General features: G+C 40.8%; 1 protein-coding gene and 1 long non-coding RNA gene across 3 annotated transcripts in view; one reads left to right on the plus strand and one right to left on the minus strand.

Annotated features, from left to right (window-relative positions):
• LOC137160627 (uncharacterized) overlaps window positions 1–15,720 on the plus strand; it is a 51,812-nt gene that overhangs the window by 30,529 nt on the left and 5,563 nt on the right. The gene's annotated exons all lie outside the window — the stretch shown is intronic.
• The window catches only part of ITPR2 (inositol 1,4,5-trisphosphate receptor type 2), a 328,286-nt gene that overhangs the window by 4,050 nt on the left and 308,516 nt on the right, over window positions 1–15,720 (minus strand). For both annotated transcript variants that reach the window (XM_067559269.1, XM_067559270.1), the window contains exon 56: window positions 398–559. In XM_067559269.1, coding sequence (XP_067415370.1) covers window positions 398–559 — 162 coding nt within the window. The remainder of the gene's footprint in view (window positions 1–397; window positions 560–15,720) is intronic.

Consider the following 15,720-nt stretch of genomic DNA (forward strand, 5'->3'; position numbering starts at 1 on the left):
AAATGAAGTATGAGATTTGTCTCATGCAAAGCATGGACTTGTGTGTGCGGGGGGGCGGGGCAGGTGTAGACTAACTTCAGAGTTAAACTAAAACAATTTCATCTAGTTTGCAGTTATTTCCTACATACAGCTCAACAACTTTATCTGGTAACTGGATTCCCCCCATCCTGTCGTTAAGGTTTCAAAACTGAATTTCTTGTTTACCTCTTCTCTAATTGTGTTAATGGAATAAAAACTTGCTGGGACCTTATCTGCACCTGCTCAAAGCTTTATTGAGTCAGGAATAAAACCTTACTGAGACAAGTCTCTTAAACAAAGGTCTCCTGACCATGACCCAAGACAGAATCTAGTTCTCTAAGTATGTGTTCATATGTCAGTTTTCTACCCAAACACTTACCTGTTCCTTGAGCTCAGCTAGCTGACTGGACAGCTGTTTTACAAGACTCATGGTTGACTCCAACTTCTCTTGCAGGTTTCTAATTTCATTTTGCTCATTGTCACCTTCATTGCTAACCAGGGACATGGCTCGCATTCGAGGGAACCAGTCCAAATTCTTCTCCTACATGTGAACATATTTTTAAAAATGTTAATCTGGGTTTATATAATGCTATTAGCCTGAAGTTTAGAAAGAGAATCATGTGGGTTTCTACCACCTATGACACACAACAAAAGATTAAAACAGGAAATTATTTTACAATATTTTAGCATTTTACATTATTAAATGTTTTCTGTCTACAAAAAAAACAGCTAGGGCAAAATCCTGGCCACTGTGAGGTCAATGATTAGACACTCATTGACTTAAATGAGGCCAGATTTTTTCACCACAAGAGAGAAACAGATATTGCCATATTATCCTTGGAATCCAACCTTTACATATACTCACGCAATCTAGAAATATAGACACAGTAAAAATGGTATGAGTGGGTTGTGCAAGACTGGGGGGGGGGGGGGGGAAGGGGTGGAGAGTAGCATAAAGGGCCATTTTCAGCATGAGTTTGAGATGGCTGCATTGTTTTGGAGTATGCATAGAGGACATAATGGATTGGGGGGGAGGGGGAGGAGGATACTGCCCTGTCCCACATGGATGATCTGGGGAATGGAAAGACGAGCCTGGGAGTCCTGCAACTCCAAGGCAGGATTACAATCTAGTGTTCCTTAACTCATAGGCGGTGGGTATAATGGGCCAGGGGAAGGCTAAGCCTACTTCCCTAGACAGACGAGGATTGCTTACTGTGAGGCCTAAACCAACACAAAGCACTCTGGAGCCCAGAGTTGTCCTGCTTATATTGATGGGTTTTATTCTTTGAAGAATGTGCAGGTGAAAGGGAATGTAGCCATAAACTCTTCTAATCTACTTTTATTTTGGTTGTACCATGAGAATCTAAAAGGAAACATGAAACCCTGGGGAGGGAAGGGGGAGTGTCTCTACTTAATCTGAGGTTTCTAATACATTTCTGTCTAGCTGTCCCTGGTCCTGTCACACTAAAACTACAAAATGCAAATGGAATAAGATTGTGCAGCTTCATTACATTTTGCCGTACGTAGCTGTCAGCCATGTATGCTTGTGAAATGTGTCTTTGTAAGCATAGAGATCTCATGATGACCATTTATTATGCATATGCACAATTCACTTTTCTGTGGGTAATAACTCATTCAGATCAAAAATCTGTTTTCACCAGCTCTGCTGGTGAGCTTTAATTGAACACACATTTCATAGTATTTTCAGTTCCATGATCCTAATGTATATTCTTACGATTACAAGATTAACATGAATATTCTAGTATTCACTATGGCCACAATCTAGCAAGGAAATTCAGCATATGCTTAACTGAAAGGACATGTAGTTTTACACCTCAGCTTGACTTTAAGTACAAGTACATTGCTGGATTGGTGCCTATCATCTGTCAGTGAAGTTGTCTGATGGAATATTTGCAGAACACACATTCAAAAGTGGGGCAGCAAACACCCCTGAAGTTACTTCCATTTGCATTTGAATATTCCTGGAAAATGGTGGTAGTGTGTCTCTCACTTGAAGCATCTGAAATTACCAAACACAATACTGCATTATCATAGAAGGCAGCAAATGGATGTGGTACCTGCTCCCTTGTGCAAAGGCTGAACATCAAGTTAACCTTTCTTGACCAAGGTTGGCAGGATGGGAGTCATTTCAGAGCTGTTGCTCTTGTGCTGCTGAGCGTTGATGTCAGTGTTCTGAAATACCCATTGTTGTTTGTTTGTTTGTTTTTATTCCCTGCTTCACCAAAACACAATGCATTGTTTTGTTTGCTTTTTGGTTGGGGGGGGGGAGGTGTTGAATGGCTATGGGTTTTATTTAGAGCAGTTTTTCTTTTCATGGTTTTAAACCTATATAGTCACAAGTAGATAATATGTATGAGAGAATTTTTGGTGCTGGAAACATTAGGGTCTAATTTCAGTCTGCTAGTTCTATGCCCTCATGCCACCAGCTTCCTCCACCCTCTGCAGAAAGGACTTGTTTTTTTGTGGGGGGAGGGGTAAATGGGACAGACTAAGGTGAGGCTGGAGCACACGGCCCTCTGCACTAGCTGAAGATTGCGCAGTGGTCCCTATGGGACTTTTACTGCTGGCATAAATTAGAGCAGTTCTAAATCACATGGTGGGCCACTTTATAAATACAGTATATACTTTGGATAGGCAGAATCTCATAATGCATGATTATTTAATTCCCTTGCTGAATTGCTTACTTCTGTCGGTTGGTATTAACTCACTTTTTGGGTGCACTGTGACTTGCAAAGTTTTATCACAAAGTTGTGTGAAAAGGTGGTGCAGGGCATGGAAGCTGCCCTGTTCTCTGATGCTTTAGCACTCCATGCTGACAACATTTGTTACTGGAGACTAAATATTGGATCACAAAACTCTAGATTTCAAAATGATTAAATCTTTTCTGCAAAGAAATCTTGCCAGAGTGAAATTTCTACACAATTGCTGGAAGACTGACTGCTTATCTACACTAGTTATTGTTACCTTGAGTTGATTGCTTGCCACCTAACGTGAGGCAGTTTAACTTTTCTTGTAAAGGGTAAGCAGGATGCGACTCAACATTTGCTCTGGGACAAATGTCTCTGGAGCTCAGCCTAGTGTTTGCCTTGACTAGCTAACACATGTTAAAACTACAGCTTGCCCTATCTGCATTAGAAGTGAAATCTAATAGACTTGAATGAGGGCAGGATTTCATCTAGGACTCTAAAACTGATATCTATCATGCTTTAGCTATCACTTATGTAACCCCTCCCTCCAATCCTTTTCCCTTCTATGGACAAGCTCTATAGGTTATATTTACATAGACTTTTACCTCAATTCAACTGATTACCAATTAACTTGAGGTAGTGTGGACACTCTGCAAACATTTGTTCCAGACGACAAATGTTCACGCTTTATTCTTAGGGCTCAGCCTACGATTGGCAACAAATTAACTTGAGAGAAAGTCCAGTGTAGACAAACTCACAGAGTAAAATATATGACTGGAAGGTCTTAACCAAATGTATCTGGTTGGGCAGCAGAGGAACAACTTAAGAATTTAAACACTTTTTTAAACAGGGCTGAATTCAGGCCAAGTTTCTGCCAGTGTTACCACTTGCATTGTGCTAGTACCTAGGAGAGCCAATCATGGATTTGTAGAAATGGAACAAAATTCTGGGGTAGAATGTCAGCTGGGGCAGAAAATAGCTGCAGTCTCCACCCCATCAGTTGTTAGGCTCAGATGAAAAAAAGCAGATGGTGCTATCCAAAGAGACCATGCACAAGCAGGACAGACACTTGACATGACGACTCCGTACCTCTTCACTGTCCCTGTCCCCCCTCCCCAAAAATGTGTCCTTCCCCCAGCAACTTCTGCCAGCAGCTCTGCAGCAGAAATTACTGCTGCTCTATTTTGGTGAATGCTTCTATGGGGTGGGGACACGCAGCTTGCTGTGACTACAGCCCCTGGGCTTGGTAATGTTTAGAGGCCTTGCTACTTGCTTTGCCTGAGAAAGCTCAAGCCCTTTCCCTTAGAGGAAGAAGAAACTGCACATCTGCCCTCAAAGCTTTTTATAATTTTTTTCCTCTCCTGTGGGAAAGGCATTGGGGCCTTGGCCCTCACTTGGGAAAGACTTCAATAGGAGAAAAGATGACAGGAATTTAACAAAGCATAGAAACTCTGGGCAAAGTCTGTGTCGAACCATCCCTGTCCTATCTGTGCAGCCAGCTGACTTCAACAGAGCTCTCATGCTCAGCTGAATCCATGCCTCCTGAGTAACTGGCAGGCGATATCTCTGGTTTAGTGGGCTAGAGAGGAGATTGATCAACTACAACCAGCAAGACAGAGTGGGCTGAATTTTTAAAAACTAGAGAACAGAGAGAGAGAATAGGCCAGTGCAAAGGATAGTTGGGGGGGGGGGGCGGACTAGTAGAATGAAGCCAGTTTAATGGATGTTTTTGACTGCCTTAACCACAAGCTTGGAGTGCTGTGTCAGTCACATCTGATAAGCCTTTTATTGAACTACTGTGCCTGGGAAGCAGGTGGCATGATTCTTAGCTTTTCTAAGACCATCATCCCAAGTTACAATATAAATCTGAGACCCTCCCCATCCCTCTAGCTAGAGGGAAAGTGGTCGTAGCCTATTTATGGATTCTGCACCCTTGGGTTATGCCCACAGTCTAGTGGTTAGACTGGGAAAAACCAGATCTAACGGTTATTCTTCCAGTGTCCTGGACAAGTGATGTATCCTGAGAACCATTTTACAAAGGGCTTATTTATTTGTCTCAGAGGGCTACTGTGAAATAAACAAAGCATTTTGAGCGCCTCCGACAAATGTGGTTACATAAGTGCAAAGGTCAGTCAGGCGAGGTATTTCCAGCTTGATAAGATTATGGAGGGGATGGTATGATGGGACTGCCTACAAGGGCCTGTAGCCCATCTGCGACTGCTAGCAGCCAATATCTCCAATGGCCAGTGATGGGACACTAGATAGGGAGGGCTCTGAGTTACTACAGATAATTCTTTCCCAGGTGTCTGTCTGGTGAGACCTGCCCACCTTCTCAGAGTCTGAGTTGGGAAAGAATTTTCCCACAGGTCAGATTAGCAGAGACCCTGGATGTTTATGGCCTTCCTCTGCAGCATGGGGCATGGGTCACTTGCAAGTTTAAACTAGTGTAAATGGTGGATTCTCTGTAACTTGAAGTCTTTTAAAGTATGATGTAAGAACTTAGAGACACAACCTCTGGCTGGGTTACTGATTACAGGAGTGGGTGGGTGAGGTTCTGTGGCCTGCAATGTGCAGGAGGCCAGACTAGATGACCATGATGGTCCCTTCTGATCTTCAAGTCTGAGTCTATAAGTTCTATTACACAAGTCTTTATAATGTTTGCTACATACTGGTCAGATATGCTGCACTGCTGTGTTATAAGTATTTCACTGGTTAGAGGCATGCTAATTAGTCATTACTGAAGGGGCACTACGATGCTGTATGGGCAAAGCCTCTTACAGCTTTAGATACACAATGCTTTTCTGCCTTTAACATTATACAGTCAAACAACCCTCCAGTTCTGCACTCATGTGAAATCTTGGCCCCACTGAAGTCAATGGGGCCAGGATTTCACCCTCGTTCTGTATTGATCATCAGAACCATAATTAGGAAATACAGCTGGGCAAATGATCCATCTTGTATCTTTCAGCATGAATACAAATACATTTCAGCCAATGCTGATTTCAGTTAGACAAGGGGTAGGCAGGGTGCAGGACTAATCTGGACTGCCAGATCTTTTTGAACTGACCCTGACACTTTGTTGTTTACTAATTATTTTTATTTTCCCTGGAGTTTGGACCTTGACCAAGAAATCTGGACCTTAGCTAAATATGGACTATTAGTTAGCTATAAGTTAGACTATGACGTCTGGCTGAAGCATAGATCTGCAAGTCACTTTCACAGCTAGATCTGTTGCCCTTATAGCACACTGTTCTGCTCAAATTCCCAGTTCGAGCCTCGTCTTAAGGGCAAGATCTTGTTCTAAAATCTCTAGCTATAGAGCTCTTACAACCATTGTAGAAAGGGAGTGTAAATCTTTAAACTGCCTTAGATGACAGTGATATAACTGTTTTTGTGATTTAATCATAGTCAATAATAATTTGGCTCAGTACGTGATTCAGCTAATCTACCATTTGATAAACATTCACCCTAAACTATAACCATAGTAGCTTTCTGCAAATCCTGTTTGACACTTTAATGTTAAGAGTGTATTTGATAAGCGATCTGCCCTATGTAATAGAGAGGAAGAGAATTATGAATTGTTAAGCATCTATATGCATTGAGAATGCTAACTCAAGGAAATAAATCTCAGCAATTACAGATACATCTTTATAAAGTCAGAACACTGATAATTCCAGACATATTCATGTGCTTATCCATTCCATAACTTCATAGCTTTGGTGGAGAGGAGAGGAAGAAAAAAATAAATATATTTTGCTACCCCAGGAAGGTTGTAATCGAAACATGGAATTGCAGTATGCTTTAGTAACTTGGTTTGATTTGATATGTTTTGTGACTATAGTAGAGTCTAGCCCTAATTCCAAAATCCCAAATGCACAGCATGATTAATATTCAGGCATTTCAGCGTGGTGTTGGGTGGTGGTTTTGTGCATGTATGTGTGGCAGAAAAAGGGTGGGTTGTTGGTTTTTTTTTTAAATGAGCAATAGCAAACCTACAACAGCCAAGATTTTTCAAAAGGGATTTTCGGATGCCTCAATTGTTCTCTGTGTCCACTAAATAGAGGATAAAAAGTAACAGGCTTAATCTGCAGCAAGGAAGATTTAGGTTAGACACTAGGAAAAGCTTTCTAGCTATAAGGGTAGTTAAGCTCTGGACTAGGCTTCCCAGGGAGGCTGTGGCATCCCCATCACTGTCCAACTTTTTCTTAAAAACCTCCAACCACTTGGCAGGGATGGCCTAGTGTTACTTGGTCCTACTCAATGCCAGGAGCTGGACTTGATGAGTTCTGTAGGGCTGGAAGAGACCTAGCATTCTATAATTCTAACCCTTGGTATGGATGCAGTTAGGGTGGTATTGCTTATCCCTATCCTCTATGTGAATGGCTGTACTGGTATAGATATGCTTATACTAGTATAACTGCATCCTGTTTGTGTGTGGGGGTGGAGGGGAATGTACAGCGTTAACTATAGTGGTGCAGCACAGCTTCTGTGTGCAACTACAGCCCAAGTTCTTTCCAGACTCCCTTCCACCTTCTCACATCCTCTTCCTCTGGTGCAGCTCCATAGGGTTCATTTCTCACGACTCTCCTGTTTCTATTTCTGAGCATTCACCACCTATCTTCACAGCTCCCACTGACATCATCTGAACATAAAATTGGGCACTTAGTATTTGCTGCTTTTTTTTAAATTCCCAAAGTTACTGGTAAATGAATTTACTTTGCACCTACCCACAGCTTTGTCAGTCATGGGTACTGGCTATGCTTAAAAAAACACTTTGGATTAGAGTTAACTAAATTAATCTAATATAATCCCTGAGTTTTGATCATCAAGCAACATCTGCTATAGCTATTAGAAGATAAATGCTCTTGGGTTTTTTAAAACAGATGTTGATACAAAACAACTGTAAATCATACCCTGTATGTGGATGAAGACTGTTACTACTAAGCAGAAATTTACAATTACATTTGAAACAGCTAAAGATTCATTGCACTCTTTACTCCCATGGATGTGCCTTCAGTATTCTGGCATCAAATGCAGAGATTTTTAATGGTACTTCCTCCCCCCTTCAGCTTAATCACCAGAAAAAAGGAGTAATATGATGTGAATCTCTGTGGAAAAGGCTTGTAGGGCTCTCTGATTGTCCTTTACAATTCAGCTTGGTACTGTTGTTAAATCATGTTGGTTTAATTTGTTTAAAATTCATTTCCCCCACCCCCTCTTCCAACACACCATTTTAGTGAATACATTGAATTGACTCGTGTAGTATATTTCTGCTTGTGCAGTTGCATGCCATTACTGCTATTCACACTTTACCAAATTATTTGTACTATCATACTGAATATGCTATTCTTAAAAAAATCATTTGGTGCTCATGAAAGCTCCACTTAGGAAGGAACAATCAGTTGCCCATGTACAAAATGGGAAATGACTGCCTAGGAAGGAGTACCGCAGAAAGGGAGCTGGGGGCCATAGTGGACCACAAGCTAAATGAGTCAACAGTGTAAGGCTGTTGCAAAAAAACCAAACATGATTCTAGAATGCATTAGCAGGAGTGTTGTAAGTAAGACATGAGTAGTAATTCTTCCACTCTACTTTATTTTGCTCTGATTAAACCTCACCTGTGTCCAGTTCTGGAAACACATTTCAGGAAAGTTGTGGACAAACTGGAGAAAGTCCAGAGAAAAGCAACAAAAATGACTAAAGGTCTAGAAAGCATGACCTTTGGGGCAAGACAAAGAAGTGGGTTTATTTAGTTTGGAGAAGAGAAGACAGAGGGGACATAACAGCCTTCAAGTACATAAAGGTCCTCATAAGGAGGAGGGAGAAAAATTGTTCTTCTTAACCTCTGAGGAGAGGACAAGAAGCACTGGGTTTAAACTGCAGCAAGGGAGGTTTAGGTTGGACATCAGGAAAAACTTCCTGACTGTCAGGGTGATTAATCACTGAACTAAATTGCCTAAGGAGATTGTGGAATCTCCATCATTGGAGATTAAGAACAGGCTAGACAAACATCTGTCAGGGATGGTCTAGATATTACTCACTCCTGCCATGAGTGCAGGGGACTGGACTAGATGACCTCTCAAGGTCCCTTCCAGCCCTCTGATTCTATGATAAAGGTGCCAGAATGAGAGGCATGGATACTGGATTCAAACTTTGTCTGAGCTTTTGTGTGGGCAATGGCAGTGCAAGTATCCCCTATGCTGTCCTCCCACTATGTTTCTCCTCTGTTCTAGAATGATGAGGGCTAGGGCCAGAAAGGTAGTTTTAATCTCTATGTACATTCATTCAGTCCTTGGCGCCTCTGCAGGAAATGCCAAAAAAGTTTGCTAGCTAGTGTTAGCGGAAGTGCTGGTTCGGTATAGTTGAACAAAGATCAGGCGTAAAACCTTGCTATTTATCCACTCTCCTACAAAAAGTTTTGAGTAAATCATTCAGTTTCATACTTATGGCATGTTATATTCTTTACACTTAACCATAATTCTCTTGTCCGATCGGTTTGCATTTCAAAGATGGAAAACGGATACTTGTAGCCTCAGTTTGATGTAACAGACTCTCTACATAAAAGACAGTTGAAGACTTATTTATTGGATACTTAAGCCTGACTCCCTTCTCAGTTGTACAAGTGCTAGTATAACTCCACTGACTGCAATGGGATTATTCCAAATTTGGATACTTCCAAACACTGTTTAAAATGTGGATCTGAAGTTTGGGCATTGGGCCCATTTTGACATTTTACTAAGTATCTATCACATTTAAAATACAACACTTTTAAATTATTTAGAACTTTTTACTATACTGAACTTACTACAGGACTATAGCATTTTTTAAAGTAATGATCATACATAGATATAACCAAGCAAAAGCGAGAAGAAAATCTAATTTATCTCAAACTTGATGTTTTGAAAGTGACACCAAGCAACATGACAAACTTTAAACCAGGCTGTGTCAAACATTGAAATTGTGTAATTCCCCCTGTGTGCAGGCCACTTGCCCATGTAGATTTTGTGCACTTGTTTGCTGTATGCACCGGTGTTTGCGTTCACACACACAGAGGTCCCTTTGATAGTTTTGCCCAATATGTCTGACTAGGAAGCAGACCCTGCAAGGTGCTGGGTGTTTCCTGTGACGTACCAAGCATCCTCCACCCCACTAACTTCAGGAGGGTCTCTGAAACAAGACAAAATTTTGCCATGGAGCTTAAAACATCTAAACTAGATCATGCAAGATCATTTGAGTGAGTAGAAGTTGTAACCATAGATCGATAAAAGAAAAAAGTTGTTGCCTTAGGAACCTTTAGCTGCTGATACTGTTATTTAGCCCTTTCTTTTTAAAAACACAGGCCATCTGAACTATCTGTTGCCCAGTTCTGTTTTAAAAATTACCACTTTGTAAATAGTTCTGAACTGTACAATCTAGTCACATTTTCAGGTTGAGAACAACCACCCTGTTTAGTTTCACCTGCAGTATCCAACAGAATGACCAGGAAACTCAAAACCAGAAAATATCTTAATCACATGTAAATCAAATACTGGACACAACTTGGTGGTTCCCTAAATACGTTTGAAAGCTCCTGTTTGTTCTGGAGACTTTTTAAAGCTTCTATCCCAAATTTGCAAAACTGTAATGCAATTCCTGATTGATTGAATTTTGTAGGATTACTGTAGTGGGTTCTATTATATATAAATTGGCTGCATCCAATTTACAATCTGATATACACTTTTATCTCAAAATGTCCTGTGAAGCAATTGTTTAAAGTACTATATCAGGAATTCTTGTTGGTAATATTGCAAGATTTCATGATGTAAAAAATAGATCACTGTCATTTAAATTGAACAAAAAGGTTCCTGTTTTTTCGATACAGCGTTTTTAACCATTTTAACAAATTTTTGCAATAACTATTGTACAAAACAAACATTTTACACTTTGTCCCACAGATACCATTTGCCAACCTGATTGATTTCTTTCTCTACAGCTAATCTGATTTCTACATGCTATATATCTTCTCCTTTATTAAAGATGATGTAATCTTAGCTTTTTATCATACAAATATCCACCAAACTAGAAAGAGATTTCATGAAGCAGCCTTGCAACCCAATAGAAAAATCTGACACACAACTCATAATACAGATCCTGAAAGATAAATGGTGCAATGAGACACAAGTTATTCAAATTCAGGAAGCTTAAACTGATAAATGTTTATGCCCACAACACATAGAAGAAAATAAAGGACAATCTCGTTAGGGCCAACTTCTGAAAATACATATCACTAGCACTGGGCAAGGATCTAAACCAAACCACCAAATATTACTCTCTGGTGTTTGGGATAGCTCAGATACAAACCAACTCTCAATGTCTATCCCATGAGTTAGAATCACAATAAAAACAAAAGTCTGCCGGTAACTATATCCATTTCAGCTTACAGCCTCCTCAAAACAGCCTGAAAGTAGAGAAGCTATGCCACAAGTGGAGAAGGTCCGCCCAGGCTCTGGCAGATTTGGGGGAAGAAGGGAATGCGACTTCCAAAATAGAGGACCTCTCTTAGAGTGCTCTGCCAGCAGCACGTGCTCATTTATTTTGAGGGAGCTCCAGCCCTAGCACGTCTGCTCCATGTTTCTGGTATCACAGACATTTCAGATCCTATCAGTCATTAAAAAGTAATTAAGCAAAAAGTTGCATGGCTCTGACATATATACCTAAGTCTCACTCTTACCACTGGGGGCTTTGATAACATCTATATTTTTTTGGTTTTTTGGAAGGCGGCCAGTTGTAAAAGTAAAATGCATTATTACTATCCCATAAAGCCAACCTAGGCCTGATCCAGCAGAGTACTTAAGTACATGAATAATCCCATTAAAGTCAATGCGTTGTTGGATCAAGAACCTACAGACGCACTAGAATTTATGGTAATTATGAGAGTAGAACAACACTTTTTTTTTCCATATTGAGCCCATCAGTGTCTTTCTGATCTAAGTTTGTTGTGCAGCATCTTGTGCTGAAGTGTCTCTATTTCAGATTTAGGATTCTGCCTCAGCCACTGGATTGTGTTTAGCAACCCCAGGGTGTAATAAAATAACCTAGTGAGTGGTGTATGGAATTAGCAGGGAAAACTACTGCTGGCAGCCAGAGGGTAGTATCTCAGGGCACTTTTGAGGCCTGAAGACACAGGTGAGCAGCAGACACCACCAATTTTGTCAAGGTAAGCTTTCAAATGACAGGTGGGGGGTGTAATGTGTGTACAGAGGGTAGATTATTATGTCAACTTTAAGATGAGGTATGAGATAGGGCTGTCGTGGTACTGTCACCATAGAAATAGGGATAAACTGACAACATGCTAAAATGAACACTTCTAAATATCTGCATTCCTGTTTTCGTTTAATGACTCTTACGTCAAAACATAACGAGATTTCTTATGGTGCTTTGAGGTCACAATCTAATAACAAATGTGCTTAGGTAGCATGTAATAGCCATTTCTAGTCACCATCATTGTTCATCATTATGGTTTCAGAGTGCCCAGGCTACCACAGTCTTCATTGCTGTGGCACGTACACAGTTCTGTACAGGGAAAATTGTTCTGACAAAGAAACGGGTGATAGGGATCATTGTACAACTGAGGTAGGCACCAATATGATTTTGTAGAAGCTCAGATGCCTTTAGGCCCTTGATGAACTACTTCCTGTATTCAACATTTTTCCATCCATATTGCAATGGTGATCCAATATCTCATTTACCTATCTGCAAAGGCATCTAAATCTTTGTTTGCCAAAATGCTCTTTTGATATGTTCTTCCACATTGACCTCACATAGTGGGAGTTTGGCCAGTGACTTGTAATTTTTTGATAGCTAGACTGAGGTGCAAGCGATTCCAGTCTCTGTGCGTCTAGCTTTGGTCACACAGCACTGCTACCACCTTCCTTGCTGAAGAAATTGCAGCTTGTACATCACTCCCAATTTAGCAAGATCTCTCTTCTGACAACATTAAACAGATTCCCCCCCACCCATTACCAAACAGGGATGACCCAGACAGATCCTGTTAATGCACGTACAGCAGGAAGCATGTTGCAGAAGTCAGGAGTGCATCCCAAATTGCATGCAGAGGTATGGAGGGACATGTCCATTGTGCTGGTGCCTGTTTTAAATCCATGTGTGTTGTGTTCCATTTTTGGAAAGTAGTGAACAGCAAGGATCAAATCATCTGTATCAGGTAACCTAACTATTATGGTTCCTTTTGACAACAAGAGACCCAAAAGCCATATACAGCATGCAGACGTATCCTTGCACTGGGCTTCCACCAATCAGCTGGTATTTCGTGCATCCAACCTTAGATTCAGCATGGTCTTTCTACAGTTTTCACAGAGTAACTGTCGTATCTGTCAAAGATGCTGGTTACAGTATTAGCTTTGTCAAATTCTTACAGGACTTGCCTCAACTACTCAGAAGCCAATTCAATGAATGTGTGAAATGTATCTCCAGCCATCATTTGTATGACAGCCATGGCACCTGATACGTACACGGCTCTTAGCTCACAGAGCCTTTCAGTTTGAGCTTCCTACTGATCCTCTAATTCAACTTGTCCATCTCATTGTTCCATAAGCATGGAAGAGGGGCATAGACCCATGTCCTGTGGGGTGACTAAGTACAACTGCCATTGAAATAGCATCATCTCTGCATCTTGCTAAGGAAAGGCCTCTGCTAAGGATGGTTCCTGTCATTGTCCCTCCTTGCCAGACTTAGGTCTGGTCGTCTTGGACATGTCAGCAAATTGTTTTTGATGCCAGATTTCTTAACTGTACTGAAGCAGCTACATGTCCCATCACAACCAAGTGCACCTCTCTCAAATCTGTCCACTTGTTCTTCACCGACATCTGCTGCTACATGCAGTCCACTAGATTATGTGGATAAGCACCTCTGGATGTGATGCGGGATCCAATGAGTTTGCCACATTGCTGATGACATAGGTGGTCAGAGCTGTAATATGCTCTTCATGCCTCTTCCGTGCAGAGATGTGGACTTGGCCTTCACTACTTCATGTCAGGCCGCTTCTTTCTCTCATAGCTTCTGCATATTCATAATAAAGTGAGTATTCTCTCTAACACTGACCAGTGAACTAAAAAAGCTGGTTTCTAGACTATTTCAAAGGCTAGCACTTCATGCATAAGCAATTACAAACTAAAACTTTCTAGCAGGCAGACTAGGTGCTACATTGTATGTACAAAAGCTTGCAAATGGAGAAGTATAACAGTAGGAATGCACAAACTACAGACATGCCATCTACTGCAACTGATGAAACAACCTTTGGTGAGAGGAAAATGGTTGACTTCTGAGATACTTTTGACAATTAAGAGCAGGCAATGAGAAAACATTTTACATTAGTAGAGCGTAAAAAGTCCCTATTGGCCATTTTTGCCACGACTCCTCATTTCTGGGGAAAAACCAAACTTGCCCTCCAAAACTAATACAAATGTTAATATATTGGTCAAAGTTACCTGACAACAACAACCACTCCATTTAAGGTGCCCAAATGAACTTAAACAGTAAACTATAGACTTGGCAGTGTTTCTGGAATTGAGCAAAAATGACTCATTTTGGGTACCTCGTTTCACCTTGCCCACAGGATTACAGCACTGCATGATAATTCCGCATCAGACCTCATCTAACCATACGTAAATTTTCAAATGACATAGGGCATGGGTGTCTGTACATTAAACTTTAAAACTACAGCCTTTTTTGGAGAATTGCTACATGCCTAACAGGCGTTTGTTATTGCGCAGATGACAATACACACACAGAGAGGAGGCAGCGGTAGTATAACTCAAAGACAGGGGAAGGAGGCAGGGATTTTATAGCAGGATATGTGGGATGTTTGATGGGACTTGACTTTTGAGAACTCCCAACACTATGCTTTAATATGGTTCCTGGGCTTTTATATTGCATATAGCTTTGGAATTCTGGCAACAAGTGTCCAAGCATGAGTGTGGGGGGGGGGGAACCATAAGGTTCCTAATAAGAACTAGGAGAATGTTTGCATCCACAATAAGTTGTAATGGGATATTTTACAGTGGTACCCCCATGAAGGGCCCAAACTCACACTGGCTTTACTGGGAGGGCCTCTAATCTTTCACCATGGATTCCCTTACTTAGGTGGTCAGCCTAGCCCAACGTTCTTCACCTGTGCTTTTGACTGCCTCAATCACTGTGGCTTTTAGAACAGTTTTTAGCTGAATGTGGAGTTATGTAATTATGTTCAATTACATAATTAGTGTAAATAAGCAATAATTACACCACCTAATTATACTATAACATCTAATGACAATGTTGGTATAAACCACTATGAAACTTGCTAAGAACAGGGGCCAGTGCACCTGCAGAACAGAACTTTCAGGGCCAGCTGTAGAGAGCCCAGTCTCCTGCTTTGTGGGATCAAATGCAGACAAATTGTGCCCAGAAATATGAATTAAGCTACTTCATATCTACCTGATTTGCAGGAACAAGTGCAATGGCTACTAAGGTAAATTTTTTTGCATCCACTTTATTTTCAGGTCCCAAAAATGTGGGTCCAATTTTCAGGGATGCAGTTTATGTCCATAAAATAAAAGGACTGAAAATGTAAGTTTTAATATTCATGGTCCTCGTTTGTGCTGTAACTAGCTGCAAAAGACAGTCTTACAAACCTGTGCTTTGAGTTACAGAAGCATAAAATCACCACCAGACAAGCTATTGCTTTTCATCATTTTAACTGGGGAATTGGGAAAATGAAGCTAAATGCCATTGGAAAATAATTCCCTCCTTCCTTAACATCATGTGTACCCAAGTGTAGCCCAGTGCAAGTTTTTTACAAATTATTCACAAAAGCCCCAACACACCTTGTCTTTCTTTTTAAGTATATCATCAATACTCTAACCAGACCTCACACAGCTGGACCATTGACACAGAAGGATTAAGATACATCAGTCTCACCAACCAGTCATATTTTCTGCTCCCAAAGGGTTTAGGCTAA

Source organism: Emydura macquarii, unplaced genomic scaffold (genome assembly GCF_026122565.2).
Source record: "Emydura macquarii macquarii isolate MOO-44397 ecotype Brisbane River unplaced genomic scaffold, CSIRO-AGI_Emac_v2 contig_2205, whole genome shotgun sequence".
Lineage (NCBI taxonomy): Eukaryota > Metazoa > Chordata > Testudines > Chelidae > Emydura > Emydura macquarii.